The sequence below is a fragment of the Protopterus annectens genome, chromosome 2.part0 (assembly GCF_019279795.1).
Source record: "Protopterus annectens isolate FY-2018-M chromosome 2.part0, PAN1.0, whole genome shotgun sequence".
NCBI classification, from domain to species: Eukaryota; Metazoa; Chordata; order Ceratodontiformes; family Protopteridae; genus Protopterus; species Protopterus annectens.
Genome location: NC_056728.1, coordinates 392,794,394 through 392,821,260, shown reverse-complemented (window position 1 = coordinate 392,821,260; position 26,867 = coordinate 392,794,394). Strand labels below are relative to the sequence as shown.

At 32.9% G+C, this 26,867-nt stretch overlaps 1 protein-coding gene across 1 annotated transcript in view; it reads left to right on the top strand.

The window, feature by feature from the left end:
- Positions 1 to 26,867, top strand: part of ALDH1A1 (aldehyde dehydrogenase 1 family member A1) — a 646,119-nt gene that overhangs the window by 410,707 nt on the left and 208,545 nt on the right. Inside the window, exons 7-8 of the mRNA XM_044060830.1 lie at positions 8,617 to 8,730; positions 13,078 to 13,180. Coding sequence (XP_043916765.1) covers positions 8,617 to 8,730; positions 13,078 to 13,180 — 217 coding nt within the window. The remainder of the gene's footprint in view (positions 1 to 8,616; positions 8,731 to 13,077; positions 13,181 to 26,867) is intronic.

Sequence of the window (26,867 nt, the reverse complement as noted above, 5' to 3'; positions counted from 1 at the left end):
TAACAACCACCCCTCCCCCCTTATCTGGTTGCATGACTCTCAAGTTCTCACTTCTTAGTTTATTCAAAAAACCTTTTCCACTTCAGTAAAATTACCATCAACAACATTTTTACCCCTGAAAGTGCTGGAAATCTGTTTCAAACATTTTTTCAAACACTTAATAGCAAAGTGCAATTCGGGGTTGAAACTACTAGGCATTTTCAAGCACTGAATGTTAGCATTAAAAACATCACTATCATTCCTATGCATGAATTTTAAATTAAGTCTACATGTATACAATTTGAGATCACAAATAAGTTCACCTATATCACATCTCCTACTCGGTACATAATTAAAACCTTTACAAAACAGGTCAGCATGTTGCGTTGTTATACATACATCAGTGTAATTATATACTTTAAAGTCTTTTCTGGAGTTGGTAATAACATTCGGTTTGCTGACAGTCAACTTTATCATCTCCTCATTTTCGAATACTGCCTGAATCTCTGCCCTTGTTGTTTCTATTTGCCACCCTGTGGATATGGGCTCCACTGTTGCCGAGTCCGATTTCTGATCCTCTCCTAATGCCTTGGCCCATGTTCCTCTAAAGGGGCTTCCTCACTTCTGTTGTTAAAAGCATCAACTTCACCATTTATCTGCTGAGAAGGGACTTGTTGTTTACCCTGCAGTGATGGAGGCAGAGGATAAGCGAATGCACCCTGATAAGCATGTCTGTCCCTTTCAAGCTTCTTGGATTTGTGGTTAGGAATAACCACCATAATACCATCCACTTGCTGAAAAACATGATCGTAAATCATCTTATTCTGTTCCCAAACATCTGCCTGCCAAATTCTCGCATCTAGGACATGAATCTCCTCCTGCAGTTTATCCAAAGCCTTATTGTTATGCTTACACATAAGCTCAAGGAGTTCGCAGCCATAACTGTCAAAGAGAGCCAAAAGCTCTTGATGGTAAAGAGAATGTGGAATAATCCCATTCGGGAATTTCCACATAAGAAGACCCTTCAGAATTTGCTGTACCTTGAGACACTCATGAAAATATAAATTCTCCTGTTGAATTTTTTTAAACTGCAACAGTTTACTTTTAAAATCAGATGGAAGAGAGTCCATATTCGACAAATCCCCCTGCTGATCTGATACAGAGGGTTCATCTCCCTTTAACCATCGGTCTAGTGTAACTGTAGATGTACCTATGATATTGCTACAATGAACCCCATTGTTACAACTATGCACCTGCTCCTGTCCTGAATTTGGTGCAGGAAAGCCAGGATTATCCAAAGCATCCCCATTACCATGTAAAATATGCAGAGTATCTCCAAAATCTTGCTCAGAATGTAAATCCCCCTGAGTATCACATCCATTACCTCCAAGGGTCTTAGGTAGTAATTGCTGAATCAGCATAGTAAGGGTCTGTACCGAATCATTCAGCTTCTGGAAATCCTCCACTGACACTCCGACATATTCTTCAGCCATAATGGTTCACACCAAACACAAAATCACCTTAAAAAACACCAACTTGTAAAGAAAAGAAAAAAATGAACCAAACATCTGAAATTCAAAACACAATATTTTTCTGCAAAAGGACCCAGTAGAAATCACAGCGTAAGCACTTTCATAAAGCACAATAGCCAAGTTGCATGAAATTCACCTCCTTATGAGGTGATTTGCATTTCACGGACACTTTCGTGTCCGCATGCTCATGCACACCCCTCTGCTCTGTTTACTGGCTCACATGGCTGCCAATTTCCGTGTTGGATCCATGCCACTCTGCTTACATGGAAAATCACTTCATGTAGGCTTTACTGAATCCCCCCACCCCCATGTGTACCAGAGACAATAGTTGGAGGGAGTGACTAAAAAAAAAAAAAACAGAAAAAAAAGCAAAACTTTCAGTGACACAGGGAACTTTGTAATTAAGCTAGAAAATAAATACACAAAGATAACAAATAATATTATGACCAAGTACAACTTAATCATAAAAAATATCCCAAAAAATGTGGTTCTCTGTTCACATACTTCTCAATCCTTACTCAGGAAAAAACATCTGTATTCCTCTCAAACCTGCTGCCCCCATGAACAGTATCTGCATTTAATAAATACTTTATAGAGAGTATTATAGCTTGCAAAATGTTGCAACTAACAATATATTCCAAGGCAGTACATCTCCACAGTGTCATCTTTATGTTGGCCATAACACTGCAGGCTTAATAAGGAAATCTCTGTTACAAGTGCATTATTTTGGGTCAAGCTGTGGGATTTACAATACATGAGAGCTGTTCAAAAATTTTACTAAAAGATATTCAGAACCACCTGCAAGACTACTATGAATGAGAACAGTCCTTGGCCAAAACCACCTCTCCACTGCCAGAGAATTGGTCCACATGTACATCAGAACTGGTATTGTCAGAATTCAAGCTGTCAAAGATGCAACTCTAGCAGTACCAATGGCAACTTAAAGATATGCCAAAAGAGGTCATATATTTTAATGATCTACAAAATAACTTTGATTTTCCACATTAGCCAAAGTGTTACAATGCAGGGACTCAGTTCCCTTCTTGGAATTAGAAACAGTCCTCTGGGAGTCAACCACATAATAAACAATAACAATTAACTCCTACAAACGTGAGACCTACCTTGCCTAACTTTAACTTATCCACTACTAATGTGGATGCTGTCAGAGAGTTTGGCAAGTCTGTTATACAGCTGGATGAGCTTTCCCATTCAGTCATCTCCCAGCAGTTTACAGATGTTCCATAGTCTGGGGATGCGATTTGTCAAATTCATTCAGCATTGTGTACAAGCTAGTGACTGCCAGTGGCAGCTTTCACACTTTCTCATTCACACACATTAGATGATGAGGCATGCAAATCAATTTTCAGAGCCACCTCTGATAGAATAAATACTGTTAGCTTGGTGTAGTGTCTTGCCCCAAGCATACACTCCCATACCAATACATATACATGTACATATACATATGCATTTACATATGAATATTCAAGTTTTTGGAAATTAAAAATCTCCCAGGACTTGAAGTAGGAAACCAATGTAGGGTCCATCATAAAAGAGGCACAACAGCGAATGTACTTTCTGAGGAAGTTCAGCCTCCCACAGGAACTGTTGATTGAGTCCTATAGAGCAGTCAATGAGTCTATTCTCAGCTCATCCATAACAGTGTGGCTTGGATCTCTGTCCAATCATGAAAAAAATAGGTTACAATGAATAGTCAGGACTGCTGAAAATATCATTGGTAATAGTTTGCCCTACTTACAGGACCTGTGCTATTCCAAGAGTCATGAAAAATGCAGGGAAGATCATCACTGACCCTTCAAATCTAGGCCATCATCTTTTTGAACTATTTAGCCATGGTGGTGCAGTGGTTAGTGTTGTTGCATAACAGCAAGAGGTTCTCCCATTTGATTCTTGGCTGGAGTGCCTTCTGTGTGGATTCTGCATGTCATCCCCACGGTCGAGTGACATTAAAGACATGCAGGTAGGTGCGAGTGTGAATGGGTGTGCCTTCTTTGAAGGTTAGGCTTCGGGCTGGCAACTTGGCACCATAAAAATCCACTGCCAATCATGAGCGGACCAGAGTTCCGCTGTGACGACCCATAACCAGGAAAAGCCGAAAGTCATTACCATCAGCTAGACATTATAGATTAATACGCACCAAAACAAGCAGATATAAGAACATTTTTTTCCCACAGGCCATCAAGTTCATAAACAGTTAACTCAGCTTATTAGGTTAGGGCTATTCTTTTTCCCAAGCCTCCATGGATTCTGCAGTATTGTTTACATATTCCTACAGTGCATACAACAAAGCAAACATGTAAAAGGATCATAAAAGTAAACTTCAAGCACATTTATTAAAATGAACCCAGTGCACAAGAACAGGTAAGCACTTTCACAGTTAGCTTCATCAGATCAAAATATTGCACACCCAATAACCAAGTTTAAATACAAGAACCTGGCCAATCAAACTGCATGATGAATGTCACATGATAAAAAAAATCACATGATAAAATGAGTTTATAACAAACTTTCACCATGAAAGCAAATATGCATATAACAAAAAATGTTTATTTGTATATTTGTTTTTTGTTATTTTGATATTTGCTTTCATGGTGAAAGTTTGTTATAAACACGTTTTATTTAGTACTCAATATCTACTTAAGGTACAGCCCATTGATTTTTATCATGAGACTTTTTATGATATGATTTTTTTTTTATCATGTGACTTTCATCATGCAGTTTGACTGGCCAGGTTGTTGCATTTAAACTTGGTTATGAGGTGTGCAATATTTTGGTCTGATGAAGCTAACTGTGAAAGCACTTACCTGTTCTTGTGCACTAGGTTTGTTTTAATAAACATGCTTGAAGTTTACTTTTATGGTCCGTCTGCCTGTTTGCTTCGTTGTATAGACTGTTGGATTATTTTATTTATGCTTCTTTTCATTTGACGAGGCATTTATCCTTTGGAGTGCTGTTTGGATTTGTTTTGTTGTTTATATATTGTTAATAATTGTTTCTTTCAGAGTTTATTTCAGTATTTCTTGCATTGAGTTGCACTTTGTACCTTGCATGTATATCTTGTTCTTAATACAGGTTATAGGTCATATTAAAGGTGGGAAATGTTTTGAAATGATTTATTGTGGTCTCATTTTTTATATCACAAAAACCTGGCATTTTAACAGGGGTGTGTACACTTTTTATATCCACTGTACATATATATGTACACATACATATACATGTACAGACACATGTACATATACAGATACATGTACACATACATATACATGTACATATACATATGCACATACATGCATATACATATACATGTACACATACATATACATGTACATATACATATACATGTGCACAAACATATACATATACATGTCTAAAATGTATGCATATATGTCAAACAGGTGTATTCAAAAGATATGAATACAACAATGTAGAGAGTGTCAGTTGCAGGATCATCACTGCCCCAATCCTTCCAAGTAGACTTTGCACTGCATAATGTTTCTGAAAGTGGAGAGGCAAGGTAATGCAACATGGAAATTAGTCCACGAATATAGCCCCAGAACCTGCCACTATCCAACAATGGCCAGGAGAGACAATATGATTCTGTGATATTCTGTGTTAATGAGTCTTATTACTTTTCTCAAGATGGTGACTAAAAGCTTTAATAGCTCCCCCTGGACAATGTATGCCTAGCAACAGTCAGAAATAATTGTATATCAACTTAATACTTTTAGATAGCAAATACATTCTGTGAAGTTTTGGAACACCCAAATAACCAGTTTCTGACACTAAGTGAGTATCTTATATTTTATAGATCTCTCCAACAGCAACACTTTTAGCTGAAAAGGTTAAATTCCATTCGATCTTATTAGCTCAAACCTTAATTACTAAACCAGTGACTGCAGTTCCGAAAACATTTCCAGTACCTCAGATATGCAATTTATGTTCCTAAATGAGTTTTTATCAATATTTTCTTTTAAATTCATACAGAGTTGGCTCTGCACATCACAGATGGCACACACACACACACACACACACACACACACACACACACACACACACACACACACACACACACACACACACACACACACACACACACACACAGAAACTCACACAATCACTCTGTATCTAGAATGTGGGCTAAATAATGGTCCCTTTAAGAAAGATACCTGGAATTTCAGGCAGTTAAGGACAGATGGAAATTAGCACATTTATAAGACCAGCAGTTCAGTTCCCTATTAGAAGACCGAAGACATATTCTTTCAAATGCATCTTGGTCGAACTCAAAAGCCTTAAATGGCAAAATATCTAAGTAGCTTTTAAGCAAATTCTTTCCCTGGGAAAGAATTTGCTTGGCCGCTTTGTTACTTTGCCATTTTTGGCACTGTAGTGCAGTCTCGGAGTTGGTATATTTAAGTAGGAGGGGTGTGGGGATGAAGCCCCCCACTTAATGTAATGTTTAAAGTGTTTTATTTTATTTTATTTTTTTTTTGTTGGAACAGCGATATTTTTTTCCCTAGGAAAAAAAACGCTGTTCTGACAGTTTGAAATTGTAAGCTTTCACTTACATAGGGTCGATTAATCACTGTTCGCTTTGTGATCTCGTATAGACCCAGCAGTTCCAGTATCTGAGAGGTCAGTGTTCAGTATTCAGGAGTTTGGATGAATATGTGTGGAATTTTATGTGTGAAATACTGAGGCTGGAATAATCAGCTCTGAAATGAAGTGTTTAAACCTGTGTTCTTGTGCTGCCATACCTCAACAGTCCAGATTTTCAGAGAATGTCCACATTTTTGCTTCATATTTTTGTTCTGTTACTGATAAAATATGTGGCGCTCTGGCAAATCACTGAGGATTGACGTCACTAAATAATGCCGTATGTTTGAGTTTCAGACTTATTATTCAGAAAATGCATGCTAACACTAATTATGCTATTCTTGTAACTTTCTAAGTTTGTATGAACAATATTTATAGTCTGTCCCTATTTTTTGGCCTGTGCCCCATTAGTTTAGGCTCTGTCCAAATTTCTTGTGTTAAGAGGTTAATAGTATGTGCGCAGCCCAGGTACTGAGGATTCAGAATGATATGTTGTTTTAAAGGTTTAGTGAGACAGAGACATTTGTCTCAAATACCCACAAAGCACTACTTGAAAAACTTTGTGTGCCTGAGACTGGTTAGTGTGAGTCACAGACTTTTATTTGTGCACCAGAAACCTGGACTGAGTGGCAAAATTTTATTTATATGACAGACAGTTGTCAACAAGTTTATGCAACCATCTCTAGCAAGAAAGACTTTGGCCAGTTTCTGTAACTTTGTTTCAAAGATTGTTAACTGAACTCCAATGTAAAAATTTGCAGTTAGAAAACAACTGTTACATCTGCTTGAGAAAGTGCAAGCACGTTTTGGCTAGTGCTCTGGGAGTGGGTGTGAAACTGAGGTGTCAGTTCTATAATGGAAATGGTTTTACTGAATGCAGCACTTTTATTTTCCACCTGTCACTGTCCAGATAGTCACAGATTGTCCAGATTGTTTGCTTCATATTTTAGGTCTGTTCCTCATAAAATATGTGGCTTTCTGGCAAATCAGTTTCATTTCATAATGTGGTAAAGTAAGACAGACACTGTCTTGCTTCAATAAATTCACATTTTAACTATACTTTTGTTGTGTTTGGTGACAGAAGATGTCACCATGTCTATTAACGTCAGACTAGAGCAACATCATCAAGTCATTGTGCAGCACAAAGGCAACTATTCCAGTTGTCCAGTGATGCTGTGGGATGTGCCATGGAAACATACCTACAAATGCATATGCACTATATGGAACAGGCAGTACTCAATACATGTGAACACTTGAACACTGCAAAGACAGCCACAAATACATCAGCAATTACTGTATATAAAAGTCCATACCATTATACAGTGCAAAAGACAACCAGAAAAAATAACTGGTCCACTGAATATCATCACAGGTATATCACAGAACAAAGGATCGGGTGGTCAGGATATTTAGTGGCTGCACTAGTAGTGACATCACTACTGCAGTTCCTGTGTTGATAGTGAATGTCACCTAGAAGCACATCTCTAAGTACATTTGAGGTAAGTTGTGTGTCTCACTGCCCATTTCAAATCATCTATGAAATAAAAAGATCAGAAGAAATATTAATGTCTGAAATTCACAGACTAAGTAAGACCTCCAAATAAACTCTTGTGGCATCTTGCAATGATATTGCATTATATTTCTCATACTTGATTTAAAAATGACCTGATATTTTCTGTTCTGTAACCATGTTACTATCCAATTTTAATGATAGATGCAGGAAGTAATGTGCAATGAAGGAATGACTGATGAACATTTCAGCAGTAGAATATTACACAGTGACATTGATTAATAGTACAGTATCTGATCTTTGTGTAAATAACTGAAGTGTAAATGCCCATTTACTGGTACTTTTGAAAATTAGAGACATTTAAATGGACTGGCTCTATGCTGCAGAGAGATGGTGCTATGAATGTGACCTAAGTGGAAAGGGTTCAGTTAATGATCTTTATCCCTGAGGAATTAACTAAGGAGAGGGAAGGGACTGAGTGGAATTTTAACTGCAAAAAGAAAAGGGGGGTTCAGATTAGTTGTACCACTGCTCACTGAAGACAATGGAATAGTGCATGCATTACATAATGCCCACTGGGTACTCGGGGTGACACTGGATAGGGATTAGTAAAAAAAAAACATCTGCAGCTGTTAGGATAATGCCATACCAGGCTGCCATGATTTCTATGTTCATTCCCTGGAAACTTACACTAAAATATTCCATATTTGTACAGTACGTTCTGTGAAGGGTTAGCTAGTTGACTTTAGAGCATCTTGGAATGGAGGACCAGGACATGGCTGATTGCACACAGCTTTAATAGAAAAAAAAAGAAAAAAAAAAGTAAGTGGAAACATAATCAGAGTCATACAAAAATCCTGTACTTTATCTATTGGTGACCTAAGAGTAACTCACTGCTGCAGTGTTATAATATCCACTGATGTCTCTGTGATGCTAATGATAATGTTGATGGCAATGATCTCCTAATTAACAATATCTTTTTAGGCAGGATTTCCTCCTGGGGTGGTGAACATTGTGCCCGGATATGGCTCAACAGCTGGCGCTGCAATTGCTAACCATATGGAGATTGACAAAGTGGCATTCACAGGATCTACAGAGGTAATGGTTCTCCTGTGCAAAAATGGGTGGCTTTGTATGCATGTTTAAGATTCAGCACATTCCTTCTATTTGGGAGGTCAGAACTACGAATTACTTTTATGCATTTGCTATGATCATCAGTTTGTAACTGTCATGCCATTTATCCTTAACCTCTCTTCAAGGTGCAGCAAGTCTGGTTTAATACAAGAAGAGATACACATATGTTTTTTAAGGAAAATAAAACACATTTACTTAAAGAAACTGAAGTAGATTTAACATTTAACCACTGGTGAGCCAACATAATATTGTTTGTTTTACATTACTGGTATTACTCTGTAAAATGCTTTTGAGTTCTGGGACATACCAGTAAAGAGTCCTCGTACCAGCAAATGTATTCAATTAATAAATGTTATAAAATCAGCAAGAGGAAGGGGATTGTGTTAAACATTTATTCACTAGTGTTATATTCAGAAGTGTTTATTTTATTTTTTTCATAAAAATCATAAAACTGGGCTAATGGATTGATTATTTCTCAATTTTCACCAGAATGTCTGCAAAAATCAAAACAGAGCTTCCTTTTGTATTTGCTCTGGGACATCATATTTCAGTGTCATTTCTTAAAGATACACCTTTCTGTCTTTTAGCTTGTAGTTATGCAAACTCAAAATACTAAGCAACGGGCCTTTCTTTATGCACAGCCTGTCTCTAGTGCAGTTTGTTACGGCACTAGAGCCTGGACCATCCTTAGGTGAACTCTCTTCTTAGGCAAAAGGTTCCATGTGCCTCCCCCCATTGCTCCCCACACATATCACCCAATGACCTGTCCCATTATTCTCCACCCTGAAGTATGCACACCATCCAAATTTATTTTGTTTCTTTTTCCCCCACGGTTTAGTTTACTTTTCTTTTTTTTTTTTTTGCTGCATTTATTCTTTCGTTCAACATGGTCTAACTAGGGCAGATTTCACTCTGATAGTTGTGAAGGAAACAACTGCATTAAGCCAAGATGTCTGGGGACCACAGGATCCCCTTCAATGCTGTGGGGTCCTAGATGCTCTAAGATACATCTTTTTTCTCAAACAACATTTTCCATCTAATGATGGCCTGAATGAAAATTATGATTAAAGAAAAGAGTCAGTTTTATTCTTGTACTTTGTTTTTTCCTTCATCATAACTGACCAAGACTAAAATGCAATAGCTACTATGGCAATAACTACTTCAAGCCATTAAGGTTCTAGATACTCTGAGGTACATTTTATAGTTATTTTAAAAAACATTCTCATCTAACAGTGGCTTGAATGAAACTCGTGATTAAGGAAAAAAATTCAGGCTTACTCTTCAACTTTGCTTTTTCCTGTATCCTTTCAACACACCCTAACTTAGTAAGACCATACTGTAATAATTAAATTAAGTTGTCGGTCTGGAGGCCACTAGGCACAGAGAAGCCATGGTGTTACAAATTCTCTGAGGTGCATTTAGAGCCTTTTACCAGCATTTTGATGCAGTGATGTCTTGAAAAAATCATGCATATGGAAATAAATTCAATCTCACTCTTTTCTTTCAAGGAAGAAATAAATTGTAGCCAAGGCTTACTACTCAAAGCAGACCAAATAGCAGTTCACAATAAACTGAGAAGACAAATGCTTGTGAAGATAAATAAACTCAAACTAGAAATAGTACCTACTTCCCAACCCCACCCAAAAAATAAAAAACACAGTCACTCTCTGTGTATCCTCATGTGATGTTAAATTGGGGTGAAAATCAAGGCACAAATAGCCACAGTTGTATTTCAGGTTGCTGATGTTATATGTATACACAAATGCCTGTCACCCCCAAAAGACAGCAACCTATAGCAACCCCCTCTAATGTCAAAATGGCATAAAAATGAAAACACAAATGAAACATAACATATTTGCTCTCAGACATCTACAAATAGCATGCTTCTTCACCCTTTCTTAAAAGTTAGCCACCTGTATATGCATCTGTTTTCTTCTAGACAGTACACTGCTGCTGTACAAGATATGGTGACCCTCTGTGCACCCTTCTGAAGTTTCTGAGGAAAGTTAAAGAAATATTTGCCACACTATCAACAAGATATAGTGACATCTTGAGTTTTGGGAAGACATTTAAAATAATAATAATACTCTCCCCAGCCTCCCCACAATCTGCAGCAGCCTTATGTGTCCACCTCTGAGAAGGGCTGCTTTTAAAGATGACTCATTAAATTGAGCATGTGATAAGAGGATCAATTACTTTCGTGCAGACAATTAAGCAGTTATGACCACTTTGATTTGTACTTCAGATATCTGATTGTGATAAAAGAGGATAGCTGTATAATGTATTTTACCTTTGTTCTAAACAAACAGTTGCCACAATTTAAAATAATCCAAGGTGCTTAATACAAATCACATTAGTCATTCAAAGACAGAATGGTAGGCAAACAACAGCAGTCAGTCATTTTCTCAACAGACATTTTCACCAATTATATCTACTGTGTCTCTGCATATCAGGTGTCTATTTAAGTAGTCCTTCTGACAAATGCACACTCATCCTGCAATGCCAGATACTGCCTTTTTAAACTGAGCGAACAAGAAGGTCAGTTATTTTCATCCAGCCAGTCCTAACGCTCCCAGCTAGCAATTATAGCCATGATTTCTGATAGCTGTATAATATTATTTCACATTTTCTCCACATAAACAAGTTATCATATATTAAAGTATTCCAAGTTGATCCACACAAATCCCAAAGCTAGAAAAATTGCTAAACTATCTGGTTGATCACTGCCTGCATCATTGTAAAAGTAATAATAATACTTATCTCACCACTTCTGTTTTCAATCACATCATACAAGTCCTTTCAGCTGGCTAGAATTCTGCAGAATATCCCTAATTTTGTCTCATATTTTTGACCTGTTCCTCATAAAAAATAATTTCCTGGTAAACTGCTAAACGTTACAGTCCATCTGTAAAATCCAATCATTTGAGATTTATATTTCTCATTGTTCAAAAAATGCTTGTTGCATAATGTCCTTTGTACAACTTTGCTCCTACACTTGAATATTGTGAGATTTCTGCTCTGTGGTCTTGCAATGTTCAAGTCAAATGTGACACATGACTTGAATGGTCATCAAGTGAAGCACCTCCTTGTTGAGGCACCTGTCATGCTGCCGGGGTGTTTTGTTTTAACAGGCACCTTACTTATTTATTTGTTTGTTTATTTTTTGGAGCAAATAAATTAAAAATTTCTTTGCTTTGAAATTAATTAATTAATGAATTAATTAGTTAGTTAAATAAATAAATAAATATGGAAATAGCACCCCTAGAAACACTGCAGCCTTTGAGGCTGCCTAACTGGCCTATGTTTAGGAGCAGCTTTAACTAGAGACCAACAAATGTTCATGTAATAACATGTCTAACTTTCTGTACATGTGCATCATTTAAGAACCAACAGCATATCCAAAAATGGAAGAAATTCTGGGTGAAATTCATCAGTCTGTCATGTAATACAATCATAAAATAATTTTTAACTAAAATTTGATTATATATATAAATGTTTTATTGGGGAAAAGTTGTCATTTTGTATATAAATGTGTAAATGTACATGTGTGTGCACCCACACATGTTATGTATGTTCATGTGTGCATATATATATATATATATATATATATATATATATATATATATATATATGTGTGTGTATCTGTATGCAGCTATTTCTTTAAAGATCTGCATACCTATTTCAAATATTGCGAGGGCACAGCAAGAACTTCAGAATAAACAAATACCAATGGTTGTATTAGCTCAGAATTCATAAATTATTGCAGTGATTTTTTAAGGCAACAGGAGTAAAGAAGTAATCAGCACAAACAGTGCTTTAGGTATGAATAAGATAAAAGACTGAAAATAGTGCCAGCCACTGTCCTGCACCTGTTAGTCTCTTCCTTTATGTAATGGTAAGTAATAGGTGTCATTCCATCCTATCTAGAGTCATGCAGATTTATAAGTATACTTCTCTGTCTACGCCATTAATAGCTTGCACTTTGTGATATAGGAACTAAAGATAAATTACAGGTTTTCATTGTGAAAGCTATTTTTAACTCAGACACTCTTTGTTTCTATACTCATTCTTTCTAGGAGTGGAATGGAAAAGTATTTTCTCATTTCATGAGTTTTTCAAATATTTCATGGTACTGCCTTATTCCATATGGTAAAAGAAAGCATCCCTAAGATTAGGTTTGTTTTAAATAAAATGATGGAAGCATGTTTATCACTCCGCTAAGACACTGTTTAACAGTTTGTTTGACTTTTGGACAAAAAGTAATATGCCGTATTAGAAGGCCTAATCTTGAATTTTTTTTTTCTGTCACAGGTTGGAAAACTTATCCAGCAAGCTGCTGGAATGAGTAACTTAAAGCGGGTGACACTGGAACTTGGAGGCAAAAGTCCCAACATCATATTTGCAGACACAGACTGTTAGTATAGTCTATTTGTTATTATAATATTTTGTGTTATTGAAAAGAAACCAAAGGAATGCACTCTAAAATGGAATTCTGCTGACAAATTTTGTTTGAGAATGTGTGAATACATGACAAGCATGCAGTTAATGCAGCTGGTTCTGTGACTTGAGTAACTCAAGTAAGAAATGTTTGACTTGTCCACTGCTAGTATTCCTACTCAGCATTTCTCTAGACAGTACTATTCAATTATCAGTTGTAATTCACTGCAAGTTGCACAGGATATCGATACAACATAACGAATCACCATGAACAATGATTAGGTAGATGCATGGAAACAACTTCTATAATAGTTATGCACACATGTTTGTGTGTATGCACACGTGTGTGTGTGTGTATGTGTGTGCATGTATGTCTGAGTGGGTTCATATGTGTGAGTGTGTGCGTGTGTGTGTGTGTGTGTGTGTGTGTGTGTGTGTGTGTGTGTGTGTGTGTGTGTGTGTAATTATATATGTGTGAGTTGATTCATATGTGTGCATGCATGTGTGTGTGTGTGTGTGTGTGTGTGTGTGTGTGTGTGTGTGTGTGTGAGTGTGAGGGTTTAGCTGCATGTGGATATGGTCACTATGTACTTGTGGATGTGGTAAAAACAGTGTTTTTGTGAGCATATGTGCATGTGTGAGTTTGTGTGGGTGCATGTTTCTTGTGTGCATGTGGGTGTATGTTTATCTGTGTGTGTGTGTGTGTGTGTGTGTGTGTGTGTGTGTGTGTGTGTGTGTGTGTGTGTGTGTGTGTGAGAGAGCTCACACATATGTGGCCACATGTATAGAAGCTTGTTTGTGTTATGTCATAGTGCCTGAATATAAATTGTGACAGGCTATAATATACCTAATCCATATGATTATTGCACATTGATTATTACAGTGATTAATATGCTTAGAGATGGAATAAAATATCCAAATTTTACAATATATTTTAATGCAAAATACACTCCATACTGCTTGGTACTAGTAAACAAATGATACAACAAACATTTACATAGGTGCACATAGCATAAGGAGTCAAAGTGCATTGATCAACTAGACCATGATATGAAGTAGGATATGATTAAGCAAAATTCATGAGGTCATGCCTATTCTGATGAATTTCTGAATTTTTTTTTCAGAATATAAATGGTTTTGGTAAAATACTATTTAATTATTCTTTTTTGCACCCATATGTTGAAGATCCCTCTTCTCTGTTTACCTAAATAAATTTTATCATCATTGGAACTTAGGAAAAACAGCTCTTGGCTGAATGATGCATTCTTATTCAAAATGCAAAAAAAAAAAAAAAAATCCATACTGTTCTTGTGTTTCCCTAATCATTTTATACCTACAGTATGAAATAAACACATTTTCTGTGTTAATGACATGAAATACTTCAGCATTGTTCCTGGCAACTCTCCAACTTATAATTTTCATATTGCCTTAACAATAAAAAAGTACAGTCATATTCTAGAGTCCCATTATTGTATCAAAAATACCCTATTCAACAGGCAAACATAAACTGTTTTCCTTCATGCTCCTATCTGTACTGCAAAGTGTGCCAACAATCCTAATATACCTTGTTTTTTTCAAGTTTACCACAAGTGGGACTGATTTACATTCCTGTACCTTTAGGACATTTGTTCCAGTCTCTTCTAAAACCCAAACTAGCTCTGTTTTTATCACAGATTCAACTTAGTCCTTCTCTTTGACTTACCTGCATCTTTCCCATACATTCATCACCACAGTGTATCTTACTCCTTCATGGCAGAAGCCATCGGTGTGCCTTTGTACCACAGTTGCACTGTTTATCCCAAAACTTCAGATTAATAACCAGTATGTTAATGCACCATTCTCTGTTCATGCAGAGAGTATCTGGAACAGTCTTCAACTGCACCTGTGGATGAGCTATTCTGTAACTTGAATTCAGCAATGAAGTAATATCCTGTAGAATTCATGGAGGTATTCAAAAGTGTATGTTTAAAAAAAGTACTGATGAGTGAAAGTTCACATCTGGTACTATGTAACAATCATGCAAATTCTTTGTAAATCTGCATAGTGTATTTTTTTATTTTCTATTCATTTTTTTACATAATCAGTCCATGTTATTTCAGTTTTATAAGTTACCTTAATGTGATGATTTTTTTTTTTATTTTATTAGTGGACCTGTACTATACCACTTTACTTTTATTACAGGAGTAATTTGTGTACTACAACTGCATTTGCATAACTTTTATTTACCTTTGTAAACCTATTACTGCCTTTGTTTTCAGATTTTGTCCCTTGATCCACTGAAAATAGGTCCTAACTCAGCTGGATAACTCTATTAATAAAGCATGAATAAAATTATTTGTATTATTTTTTCGTACTTGTTTTTCACTGGTCATAACTATATAAGTACTCACAGTGCAGTCTTCTATCTGTAACTGCTGATCTTTCTAGCCCAGAACCCAACTGTTGCTTCTTGCCTTAAGCATTTACAAATAACTAAAAGAAAGACAACTGTGTTTTTATTATAGTACAAATCTCATCTCAGTAACCATCACCCATGTAGTATGCTGCCGATTCTACTTTTACTGCACATCTGACAGCCTACCCCAGCTACAGACTATCTCCCTGTATGTTAAAATGTCTTAAGAATCTGTTTTCTAGATTAGCTGGGCAATGCATTGCAATTTATTTGCTAACTGGTGCTAAAATAAGAAAACTGACTTAAGGTGATAAATTAGAGTTTTGGCTTATATTATGTGATACAATTCCAGCTCCTCAATATATAAAAGTTTCACTGGCCAGAACTAGGGAATTTATTCACCTTCTAAGAAGACTAAGTTTGCAGTATTCTGTGAAATATATCATATGTGGAAAGATATGTTATTTAGGAAACTTCTGTTTAGTTATGGCAGGTTGCACCTGAGTCATCATGGTAACAGATTCTTAACTGATAAGTAGATCAGTGAAACTTTTTTTAGGAAGCCCTTATTAGGGAAAAAAAACTAATTTGGTTCACAACAGTTTAGTATGCTTCATGGCCAATGAAGGAAGCCTTAACAATACATTGTTAGACCTCGAGTCAAGGGCTATGGGCAAAGGATATGATGCTATTTTCATCACAAAACATGTTTTCTTTCTGATACTAATCAGCCAATGGTCCTGCCTGTTTTTCTGGGACACCATGCTTATAGGAATTCTAAGAAGGGGGTGTCAGTGTATGTCAAGGATTGCTTGCTCTCAGCAGCTATTAATAGGGATTTGAAAAATGAAATTCTAAGAGTAATATAAAAATGGGTAAACATCTATGGAAGGTTGCCCTGTTCTTTTTTTGTTAAAACAATTTTTATAAAAGTTTATAACCAAACAATGTTTTTACAGAGCTTCCCAAGGAAATTACACTTCAGTCAAAAACAAACACTAGAACAAATTCAAATAAAGTATTTACATCAGTGTCTAAAAGATACAGCATAACAGATATAAGAATCATAATAATCATTTTAAACAACACAAAAATCTTTATCTAGTATATATTTCAAATTGGACCACAGGGTATATGAAGAGGATGTTCTAATATTTCTTGACTTGATAGTCATCATTTCCAAACATCAAATTTCAGTAAGAATATTTTTGAATTCTGCATAAGAAGGAGAATGGTCAGAGTTCCAGGTTCTGGTTATTACTTTTCTAGCTGCTGTTAGAACAGACCATAAAAGAGAATATTTAATTGTCCAAATACAGTTAGGAATTGGAGTGCTAAATAAAATCAAAGATTTGGTCAATGTAAACCTATCTGTAAAGAGTGCTTGAAGTAGATAATTGATTTTTTTCCCAATATTGTCTCAGAATTATACAGTCATAAAACATATGTGACCAGTCAGGTTTAGAATCTGACTTACATCTTCAACACAATGCATCATTTTTACTAATCAGCCCTAATCTATGGGGTGTGATAAAAGCTCTGTTCATACATTTCCAAGCATATATTCTCCATGTAAGTGATGATGTAGTATGCGTAGGCGATTCCAGAATTACTTTTTTATCTAAATCAGTAGGTGAGTCTTTATTGATTGAAGTGAAATAATTCCAGAACTGATCTGGAATATTTTTTGTTCCTTTATTAATTATCCCATATATATATAGTTGATAACTTACATTCAAGGGTCATATTTTGTTGCATATAAGAGGACATATATTTTATTAAGTTAGGTATTGATAATCTTGAATATTGAGGAATCAAATTAACTGTATCTATTATGAATTGTCTATAAGACTAAAGTTGTAACCATGCAGAATCATTCAAGTCATAACTAGTTATCAGATATTTTAAAGTAATTAATTTATCATCCTATAGGAATTGAACCCAAAAATTAAGATTTTTTTCTTTCAATAAAAGGATACCTATTAGATTTTTTGTGTATGCAACAGGAAATAAGATAAATATCCAATTTTTGTAAATCATATTTTTGTACATATAATTTCTAAAATCATTTAATAAAAGTTTTATATAATAAGTTAGATTTTTAGGAAGTTTATTTAGAAAAAAGTAATCTTTAGATATTCAAATAAAAGGATTATTTATTATTAAGAGTTTAATTGATCTAGTTCTCTCGTTTGTATCAAAACAAAGAATTTCTTGAAATGTCTTCCATTTGGCTGAATAATCCCCATTTATTAACAATAAGAAGGTCTTAATCAGAGAAGAAATAGCGTAGAGTTCTGTATATCTGGTAATCCTATACCACCACAGGAGCAGTCTCTCATATGATGTGTAAGGGATATTCTAGGTTTATTTGGTTGCCATAAAAAATTCACAATGAATGTATTAAATTCTCTAATTAGTGTTGTTGGAGGCATTAATGAAATAGATTGAACAATATAAAGTATCTTGGGTAAAATTATCATTTTAATAATTGAAAGTTTTTCATCCATTGTAAATAGTAAATGCTTCCATTTAATTATTAAATTATTGATAGAAGAAATGCAATTACTATAATTTAATTTTACTATATCATCTATATTGTCTGTTATTGTAATGTCCAAGTATTTTAAGCATTTTGATTTAACTAAATATTTGATATATTTCTGATTCCAAAGATTAGTGTCTGAAGTTATAGGGAGTATGTTTGTTTTATTATCATTAAAAATTAAACCTGATGTCTTTTGAAAAAGATCTATAAGACCAAAAGTGGCTTGTAAAGTTGAATTTGTTCCCTCAACAGTTAAAAGTACATCATCTGCAAAGAGTTGTATTTTGGAGGTTGTTTCTTCATTCAGTTCTATATCTTTAATATTTGGATTCATTCTTATATAATTAGCTAAGGGTTCCATTAAGAAAGTAAATAAGAGAGAAAGGGGACAGCCCTGTATAGTTCCTTTATATACTGGAATATTTTCTGATAAATAAGAGCCAATCTTAATATATGCACAACTGCCTCTATATAGGTAAGAAATTAGATTAATAAAATTCTCAGAGAAGTTATATGCCTCTAAAGTAAGAAATAAACAATCCCAATTGACTGAATCGAAAGCACAATTTATGTCCAAAGATATTAGGGTCAGATTATTTTCAGATTTTGATCTGTAATCAATAATAGTTAATACCCTTTTAATACTGTCAAATGTATTTCTGTTTACAACAAAACCCATCTGATCTTCATCAACTAGCCCAGGAAGATATTTCTGAAGTCTATTGGTATATATGGACATAAGTTTATAATCAACATTCAAAAGTGAAACTGGTCTATATGAAGAACACTTAGAAGGGTCTTTATCTGTTTTCAAAATAGTGGAGATGAGAGTATATTTCCATGAAGGAGGAATATTAAACTGTTTCTGACATTGTGAGAAAGCTTGATGTAATATAAGAAGTGATTTATTAGGAAGTAATTTATATAGTTCTGAAATTATTCCATCATTACCTGGAGCCTTATTTTGCTTTAACTTATTGATTTGATTTTTGATCTCTATTAATGAGATTGGTTTATCTAATGCCTTAACTTGCTGATCAAATCATTTATTTTTAGTATATTTCTTAACAAAGGCACTTACCTCTAGATTCAAGTCTGATATATTTGAATTTTGATTAATTTTACTAAAATAATTTCTAAATTCCTTTAATATATATCATGGGTCTGTTACCATCCTCTGTTTTTTACTTGAATAAATTTCTTTAATATGATACAATTTAATTAATCTCTTAGTTTTGATTGCTAAATTTTTAGTGACTTAGGATTAATAGAAAAGTTTATATATTTTAGTTTTATGATGTAATATTTCCAAATATTTATTGTTCAAGATATTCATTTCTTTGGTATTATTGGATTTAATTGTCTGTTCCTGTAATTTAACTTTGTCAATCTTTTCTTGTAGAGATTTTAATTCCTTATCCCAAGACTTTCTTTTGTTGATGTACCAGTTAATTATTCTCCTGTATAAGTATGCCTTCAGGGCATTCCATACATACATAACAGATGTGTCCTCAGTGTTATTTAACTTCAGAAACAAAAAATCCTTAAAATCAGATGAATTAGTCAGATATGCAGGTATTATTTTAATTTGAGGATAACTAGAATGTAGAAAGAGATCAAAGGTTATTGCATTATGATCAGACAGTGGGCATGAATGGACTTTAACTTCATTTAAATTACTAATTAATTGGTTTGAAATATATATTCTGTCAGTTCTAGAATATGTGCCATGCCTTGGTGAGAAGTATGTGTAAAAAGTGAATTTGAATCTGCAAATTTTTTTACATCTTTAATATTGAATGATTCAGCAAATTCAGTCAAGGTTTTAGTTGTTGATGTTATCATCCTTTTCTTAAAAGCAGTAGAATCATTCTCATTTACTATACAACTGAAGTCCCCTGCAAATATAATATTCCCTTTAGAGAATTAAATTACCTGACTAATTGTTGTTTAACTGTATGGGAACCTATTCCAGGAATCCAATAAACATTAATGACAGTATATACATTTTTGTTAAGTTCTAAAGTAACAGCACACAACATATCTTTGTCATCATTATATGTATCTATTATTTTGTTGATTGGAAGAGAGTTATTCCATAAAATAGCAACTCTCCCTTTTTTGCTGATGGTATGAACTAGATAGTATAGTATATTTTATGTTATTAAACCTGCCTATATCCTCTTTCAATAAGTGTGTTTCTTGCAGCAGAACAAGATTAGAATTGAAAAGGTTTAAGTATTTATATAAATTTCCTCTTTTGCAGCTATTATTTAGACCATTGATGTTAATAGAAATACACTTTAATGTTGACATTTGTATTAAGAAATCAAATTACTAGTATTATATACTTTTAGATGACTAGAAGTATTCAAGTACATATATATTCTTACTATCAATTACTGTAAAATAAATACAATAAATAAATAAATAATAATAAATAAAAACAAAAAAAAAATATTTGAAGAGTAGATATAATTGTAAATCTAAAGCAGCAGTATATTTAGCAATGTGTAATCCTTGCCCTATATTTTATATAGGAAAAACAGAGAGAATGATAACAGAGAAAATGCTATTACAGAGAATTTATGAACATGAATATTTCATAAAGAAAAACAAGACAAATAATGCCTTAGCAAAACATATTAATGAATTTATAGATCATCAGTTTTATTTTACAGTAATTGATCATATAAAAGTTGATGATAAATGTCCTTGGGGGTTATTGTTAGAACAAAAGGAATTACAATGGCAAATAAAAGTACAGGCTGATATGTGGCCAGGAATTAATGAACGTAGTTCAATAGCCCCAATTTTAAAACTTAAGGCATTAAATAGAAAGAAAATTAAAGATTAAGATAAAATAATTTATTATATTATAAATATATGTGTAGATTTTTAATGAAGTTATTAATTTTTGATTAAATTATTAATTAGTATATCATATATATATATATATATATATATATATATATATATATATATATTAATATTTTACAATTTTAAATGATTATTTTAAAATATTTATTATTATTGGAGGCAAGCATGAATATAATTTAATGTATTTATCTATTTGCTTTACTTTAATATATATATTTATTTATACATTCATGGTATATAATAAAATAATATATTTTTTAATAGGGTTAACCCGCTTACAATCTAGTCATTGATTCATAATTTTAATATATTTATTAAGCTACACAGAACTTAATGTATTGTTAGCTATTAGATTCTATTTCCATATATATTACTACTAGACATGCGCAAATTGAAAAGTCATTTGGCGGGCTTTTTTGAAATTACAGGAAGTTATAAAAGAAAGTGATGGTTATTAAAGTAGTGTCTGATGAAGTTTAAGATTACTTAAATGAAAGCACTTACATGTTATTGTTTATTCATTAATATAGTATTGAAGTTCCTACAATTTATTGTTTGTTTGTTATGGAATTACTGAAGTTCATTTTGGCTGTATAATAAATTTGGTTCGTATCTAGTTGGTGGCTTTTCGCTTTGGTGTTTTTCTATTCAGTTTGTTCATTTTTTTGGAGTTATGTCATCTACTAATGGTAGCAAAAGTGCCGTGCATCTGGATGACGTCTCGAACAGGACCGAAGGGTCGATTGGAAATTTAACAGCTCTAATTTTAAAGCTTTCCCAGCGAGTGAATGGGTTATATGAGAGACTTAACGCTGCAGATGCCAATAGTGCAAATGGGGGTTTGCAAGTTGGAACAACTAATGATGCCTGCAACTTTAATTTAACGCCTGCATGCCTAGGAAATGGAAATCAATTGATTATTGACAGTAATCCTTAGACTGGTTCAGAAGATCAGTGGCAAAATATCGAACCACAAGTGCAAGGTAATAATAGAGTTTACTAGCCATCTTGTGCCTTAGGACACTTTTTTAGAAATAAAGATAATAAAATAAATGAAATTCCAGTTTTAAATGAATGGCTGGAATCATCATTCGCCTTTTCAGGTGGACCAAGTATAAGTACTACTTCACTAGACTCAAAATTAAATGATTATGACTATAAATTACTTAAATGTAAAAAATTGCAATTGAAGAACGCATATTTAAGAGAATGCATCAAGCATAATATTATACCTAAGGGGTTGTGATTTTGGCGCTTCCTCACAAGTTTGGTTTATAATTCTCCATTTCACACAGAATTGTTGCAACTGTTTGATAAAAGTGGAAAAGAATTGCTTAATTTAATGATAAAATATAATCAAACAGATATCGATCAGCTCATGGTTGATTTGGATTGACTAGATAAAGACATTAGAACTGATGTCTCTTATGATAATATACAATATGAGATGTTTAGAATATATAATACCTTTGAGCAACAGATAACAAAATTGAAAATTGGTAAAATGAATAAATTAGAGAGAGATCTCAATCAGTATGCCAATAGTATTGCTTATCTGAAACCTCCAGGAGGGCAAAGAAAAAATAAACCATATGCTTTTAATAACAACAAATCAAATAAGAACATTAGATCTGATGAATCTAGAGACTTGGGGCAATATAGAGACTTTGGGCAAAAACCTGATTTGACATATGAAGAAGAGTTTCCAGAGTTGAGAAGGTCCAAAAGACTGAAAAATAAAAACCCTTACTTTAACCAGCAATCAACGGGGTTTCAAGGAGCGAAGCCCAAAGACAAACAGTGGAGAACTTAAATTGTTGGTTGGATCCAAATCAACATAATGGTGTGCATGAAATGCAAATGACCAGCAATGATACAATAATGAGCAATGACTGTAAAAATAATTGTGTGTTTAGTTTAAATGAATTTAACAGCTTGCAAGATACTCATATATGTAGTATAAATGGATTAATGGTTGATGATTTGAAACACATTATAGTCAATGAAGGTGGTGATTTCAAAGTTTTTAACTTTTCAGATATCAAAGTTAATCAAGATATAGCCAGTTTGTTAGCTAAAGACTACACTTTTGTTCTGTCAAGGTCTTTTGACTTCACTTCCGTTATGATAGATATAACATTATTTTTAAGGAAAATTAATTTCACTTTACTATATCATGATAACATTTATAATGAGTCTAGTAAATTTAATTTTAGTAGTACTTTTAATCCACCTTTGCATCCAAAACTTTTATTATATGAAAAAATCTGTGAATATCAATTGAAATATTTAGATAAATTTAGTAGAGAAACTAATACTTCATCAAAATTAAATTCTGAAGAACAAAAGACTAACAAAATTAAAAAAGGACAAAATTAGAATAATAAAACCAGATAAAGGTGGTGGAGCCGTTATTATGAGTAATGAATTGTATACTAATAAATTAAATTCAATTTTGGAAACTGATATGAACAGATATCTATAAATGAATTGAATATAGCATATAAAAAATATACGCTCAGATATATGATGTGTATTTAGATAAGTGTATAGATATAAATTTATTTAATTATCTTAATATTATAACCCCCAGAATTCCTATATTTTTTGGAAATCCAAAATTACACAAAAATATAAAAGACCCACCTATGCGACCATTAGTAGATGGGAGAGATTCTATTACGTCAGCTTGTGCTAAATATGTCAATTACAAGTTGAAAAAGATTATAAAAAAAGAAAAATATATTTGTAAAGATTCATGGACATTTCTAGAACACATGAATGAAGCAGATTTTAATAAAAATGACATTTTAGTAACCATAGACGTATGTGATTTTATATACAGTAATACCACAAATAATAGGACTTGAGTGGGTTAATGAATTATTAGTTCAATATCGTGTTAATCAGGAATTAATTAATCTTATAATAGAACTTTTGGAAATACTATTTAATAATAATTATTTAATGTTTGATAAAAAATATTTTTTGCAGAGGTAAGGTATTGCAATGGGTTCTCCATGTGGAGGCACATATGCAAACCTTGTTATGGCATTCTGGGATAAAAAATATATTTCTAATAGTCAATATTTTTCATTTATTAAATCTTATCATCGTTTCCAAGATGATATTTGCCTCATTTGGAATGGTACTTTAGGAATTTTAAATGAATTTTTAATATATATTAATCAGACTACAGAATTTTTTTAATTTACATGGAATATTAATGAACATAGTATTAATTATTTAGATATACAATTGACAAAAGGTTTTGAAAATGAAACATATACTGCAACTATCCACAGAAAAGAATCATATTCAAACAGCCTCCTTCACTACAATAGTTCTCATCCTGAACATCAGAAAAAATCCGTAGTGAAGGGACAATTAGTCAGAGCTACTCCAATGATCACTAATTTTCATCAATTTGAAATAGGTTCATAGGTTCATAGATTAGTACTAAGCTAACTGCCCTTGTGAGCCATTTTAAGCCTAGCCATTTATCCCTTCTGAGACTCAAACCCTGAACCTTTTGCTTGCAAGGCAAACACCTTAACCATTAGGCCACCCTCCCAGATGTGATTTTTTAAGAAACATGTTTATTAATAAATGTTATCCACAAGCATTGGTCGATGTATTAATATTAGAAGTAACCAAAAAAAGAATAAATGGTAATTTTAAGCCTATTTTATGTAAATAAGAATTAGTAGAGTTTATTAATAATACATTTAATATAATAAATGACCAAATTATTGATGATAGAAATAAAGTTGAAAATGATAATTTTGTAAAAGCTCTAATTATTACTTTTTCTCAAGAACATTATTTATTAAGAGAAATATTTATTAATAATTGGGCAATGCTTATGGATGATCCACAATGTAAAATATATTTAGGTGATAAACCAAAAATAGTCTACAGAAAAGATAGAAGTTTTAAAGACATACTAAAAATGAATCTTATATAATAACAAAAAACAGAAATATAGAAAACGGGATGAAGAAATGTGGAGCCTGCAATTGGTGTTTCAAAATTAAAGAAGGACATGCTTTTCATCTAAGAAACAAAAAATATTATTTGAAGAGTAGATATAATTGTAAATCTAAAGCAGTAGTATATTTAGCAATGTGTAATTCTTGTCTTATATTTTATATAGGAAATACAGAGAGAATGCTATCACAGAGAATGTTCCATAAAGAAAAACAAGACAAATAATGCCTTAGTAAAGTATATTAATGAATTTATAGCTCATCAGTTTTATTTTACAGTAATTGATCATATAGAAGTTGATGATAAACGTCCTTGGGGGTTATTGTTAAAACAAAAGAATTACAATGGCAAATAAAAGTACAGGCTGATATGTGGCCAGGAATTAATGAACGTAGTTCAGTAGCCCCAATTTTAAAACTTAAGGCATTAAATAGAAAGAAAATTAAATATTAAGATAAAATAATTTATTATATTATAAATATATGTGTAGATTTTTAATTAAGTTATTAATTTTTATTAAATTATTAATTTTATATATATATATATATATATATATATATATATGTATTAATATTTTACAATTTTAAATTATTATTTTAAAATATTTATTATTATTGGAGGCAAGCATGAATATAATTTAATTTATTTATCTATTTGCTTTACTCTAATATATATATTTATTTATACATTCATGGTATATAATAAAATAATATATTTTTAATAGGGTTAACCCACTTACAATCTAGTCATTGATTCATAATTGTAGTATATTTATTAAGCTACACAGAATTTTATGTATTGTTAGCTATTAGATTCTGTTTCCATATATATTACTACTAGGCATGCGCAACTTTGAAGAGTCATTTGGCAGGCTTTTTTGAATTTACAGGAAGTTATAAAAGGAAGTGATGGTTATTAAAGTAGTGTCTGATGAAGTTTAAGATTACTTAAATGAAAGCACTTACATTTTATTGTTTGTTCATTAATATAATATTGAAGTTCACACAATTTATTGTTTGTTTGTTATGGAATTACTGAAGTTCGTTTTGGTTGTATAATAAATTTGGTTCGTATCCAGTTGGTGGCTTTTCGCTTTGGTGTTTACTATTCAGTTTGTTAATTTTTTGGAGTTATGTTGCCTAGATATAAAAGTATGCAAGCATCATTAACAGAAATTGACTTATTACACCATAGGAATACAGTTCTGTAATACATAATGAGAAAGCAACTCCCCTCCAAAGAAATGCAATGATAAACCTGCAAAGGATAAAAATAAATTTGTAACTCAGGAATAGATATTAGCATTAGCAATAAATTAAATTGTAAGAATTTCAAATCTTACCCTTTGGAACAACCTTTATTGATGTCAAATATATATAACACAGCTGTTGTTCCAAAATGTAACCTCGACACTCCCACAAGTCATATAAGATTTTTTTTTTTTTTCAGTATGCTTATATTTTCAGATAAATGTTGCTATAAAACCCTGCAACACTAACTTAAATTACTTCAAAAAAAACAATTGCTACACCTTCTATAACAACACTAATGGACAGACTGCAAATGCAATGTTATTTGAAATAATAATTAATTGAAAATGAGAAAATAAGACTTGCTTGTTGCACTGAATAAAACATGCCTTCGCCAAACTTTTTAACCACATGTCACAACTCATGAGAAAGAAATAATAATGTTGATCATGAAGATCATTGCTATAAAATTCCCATAAAATACAACACTTTGTTTTTCCATTTTGTTTCATTAAATGGAAAGAGAAAAAAGACCATTAGTCTCACTGTACAGCAAACAGTAGCTAGCGTTTTAATGTTCCAACAGTTTCCTGCCTTCAGC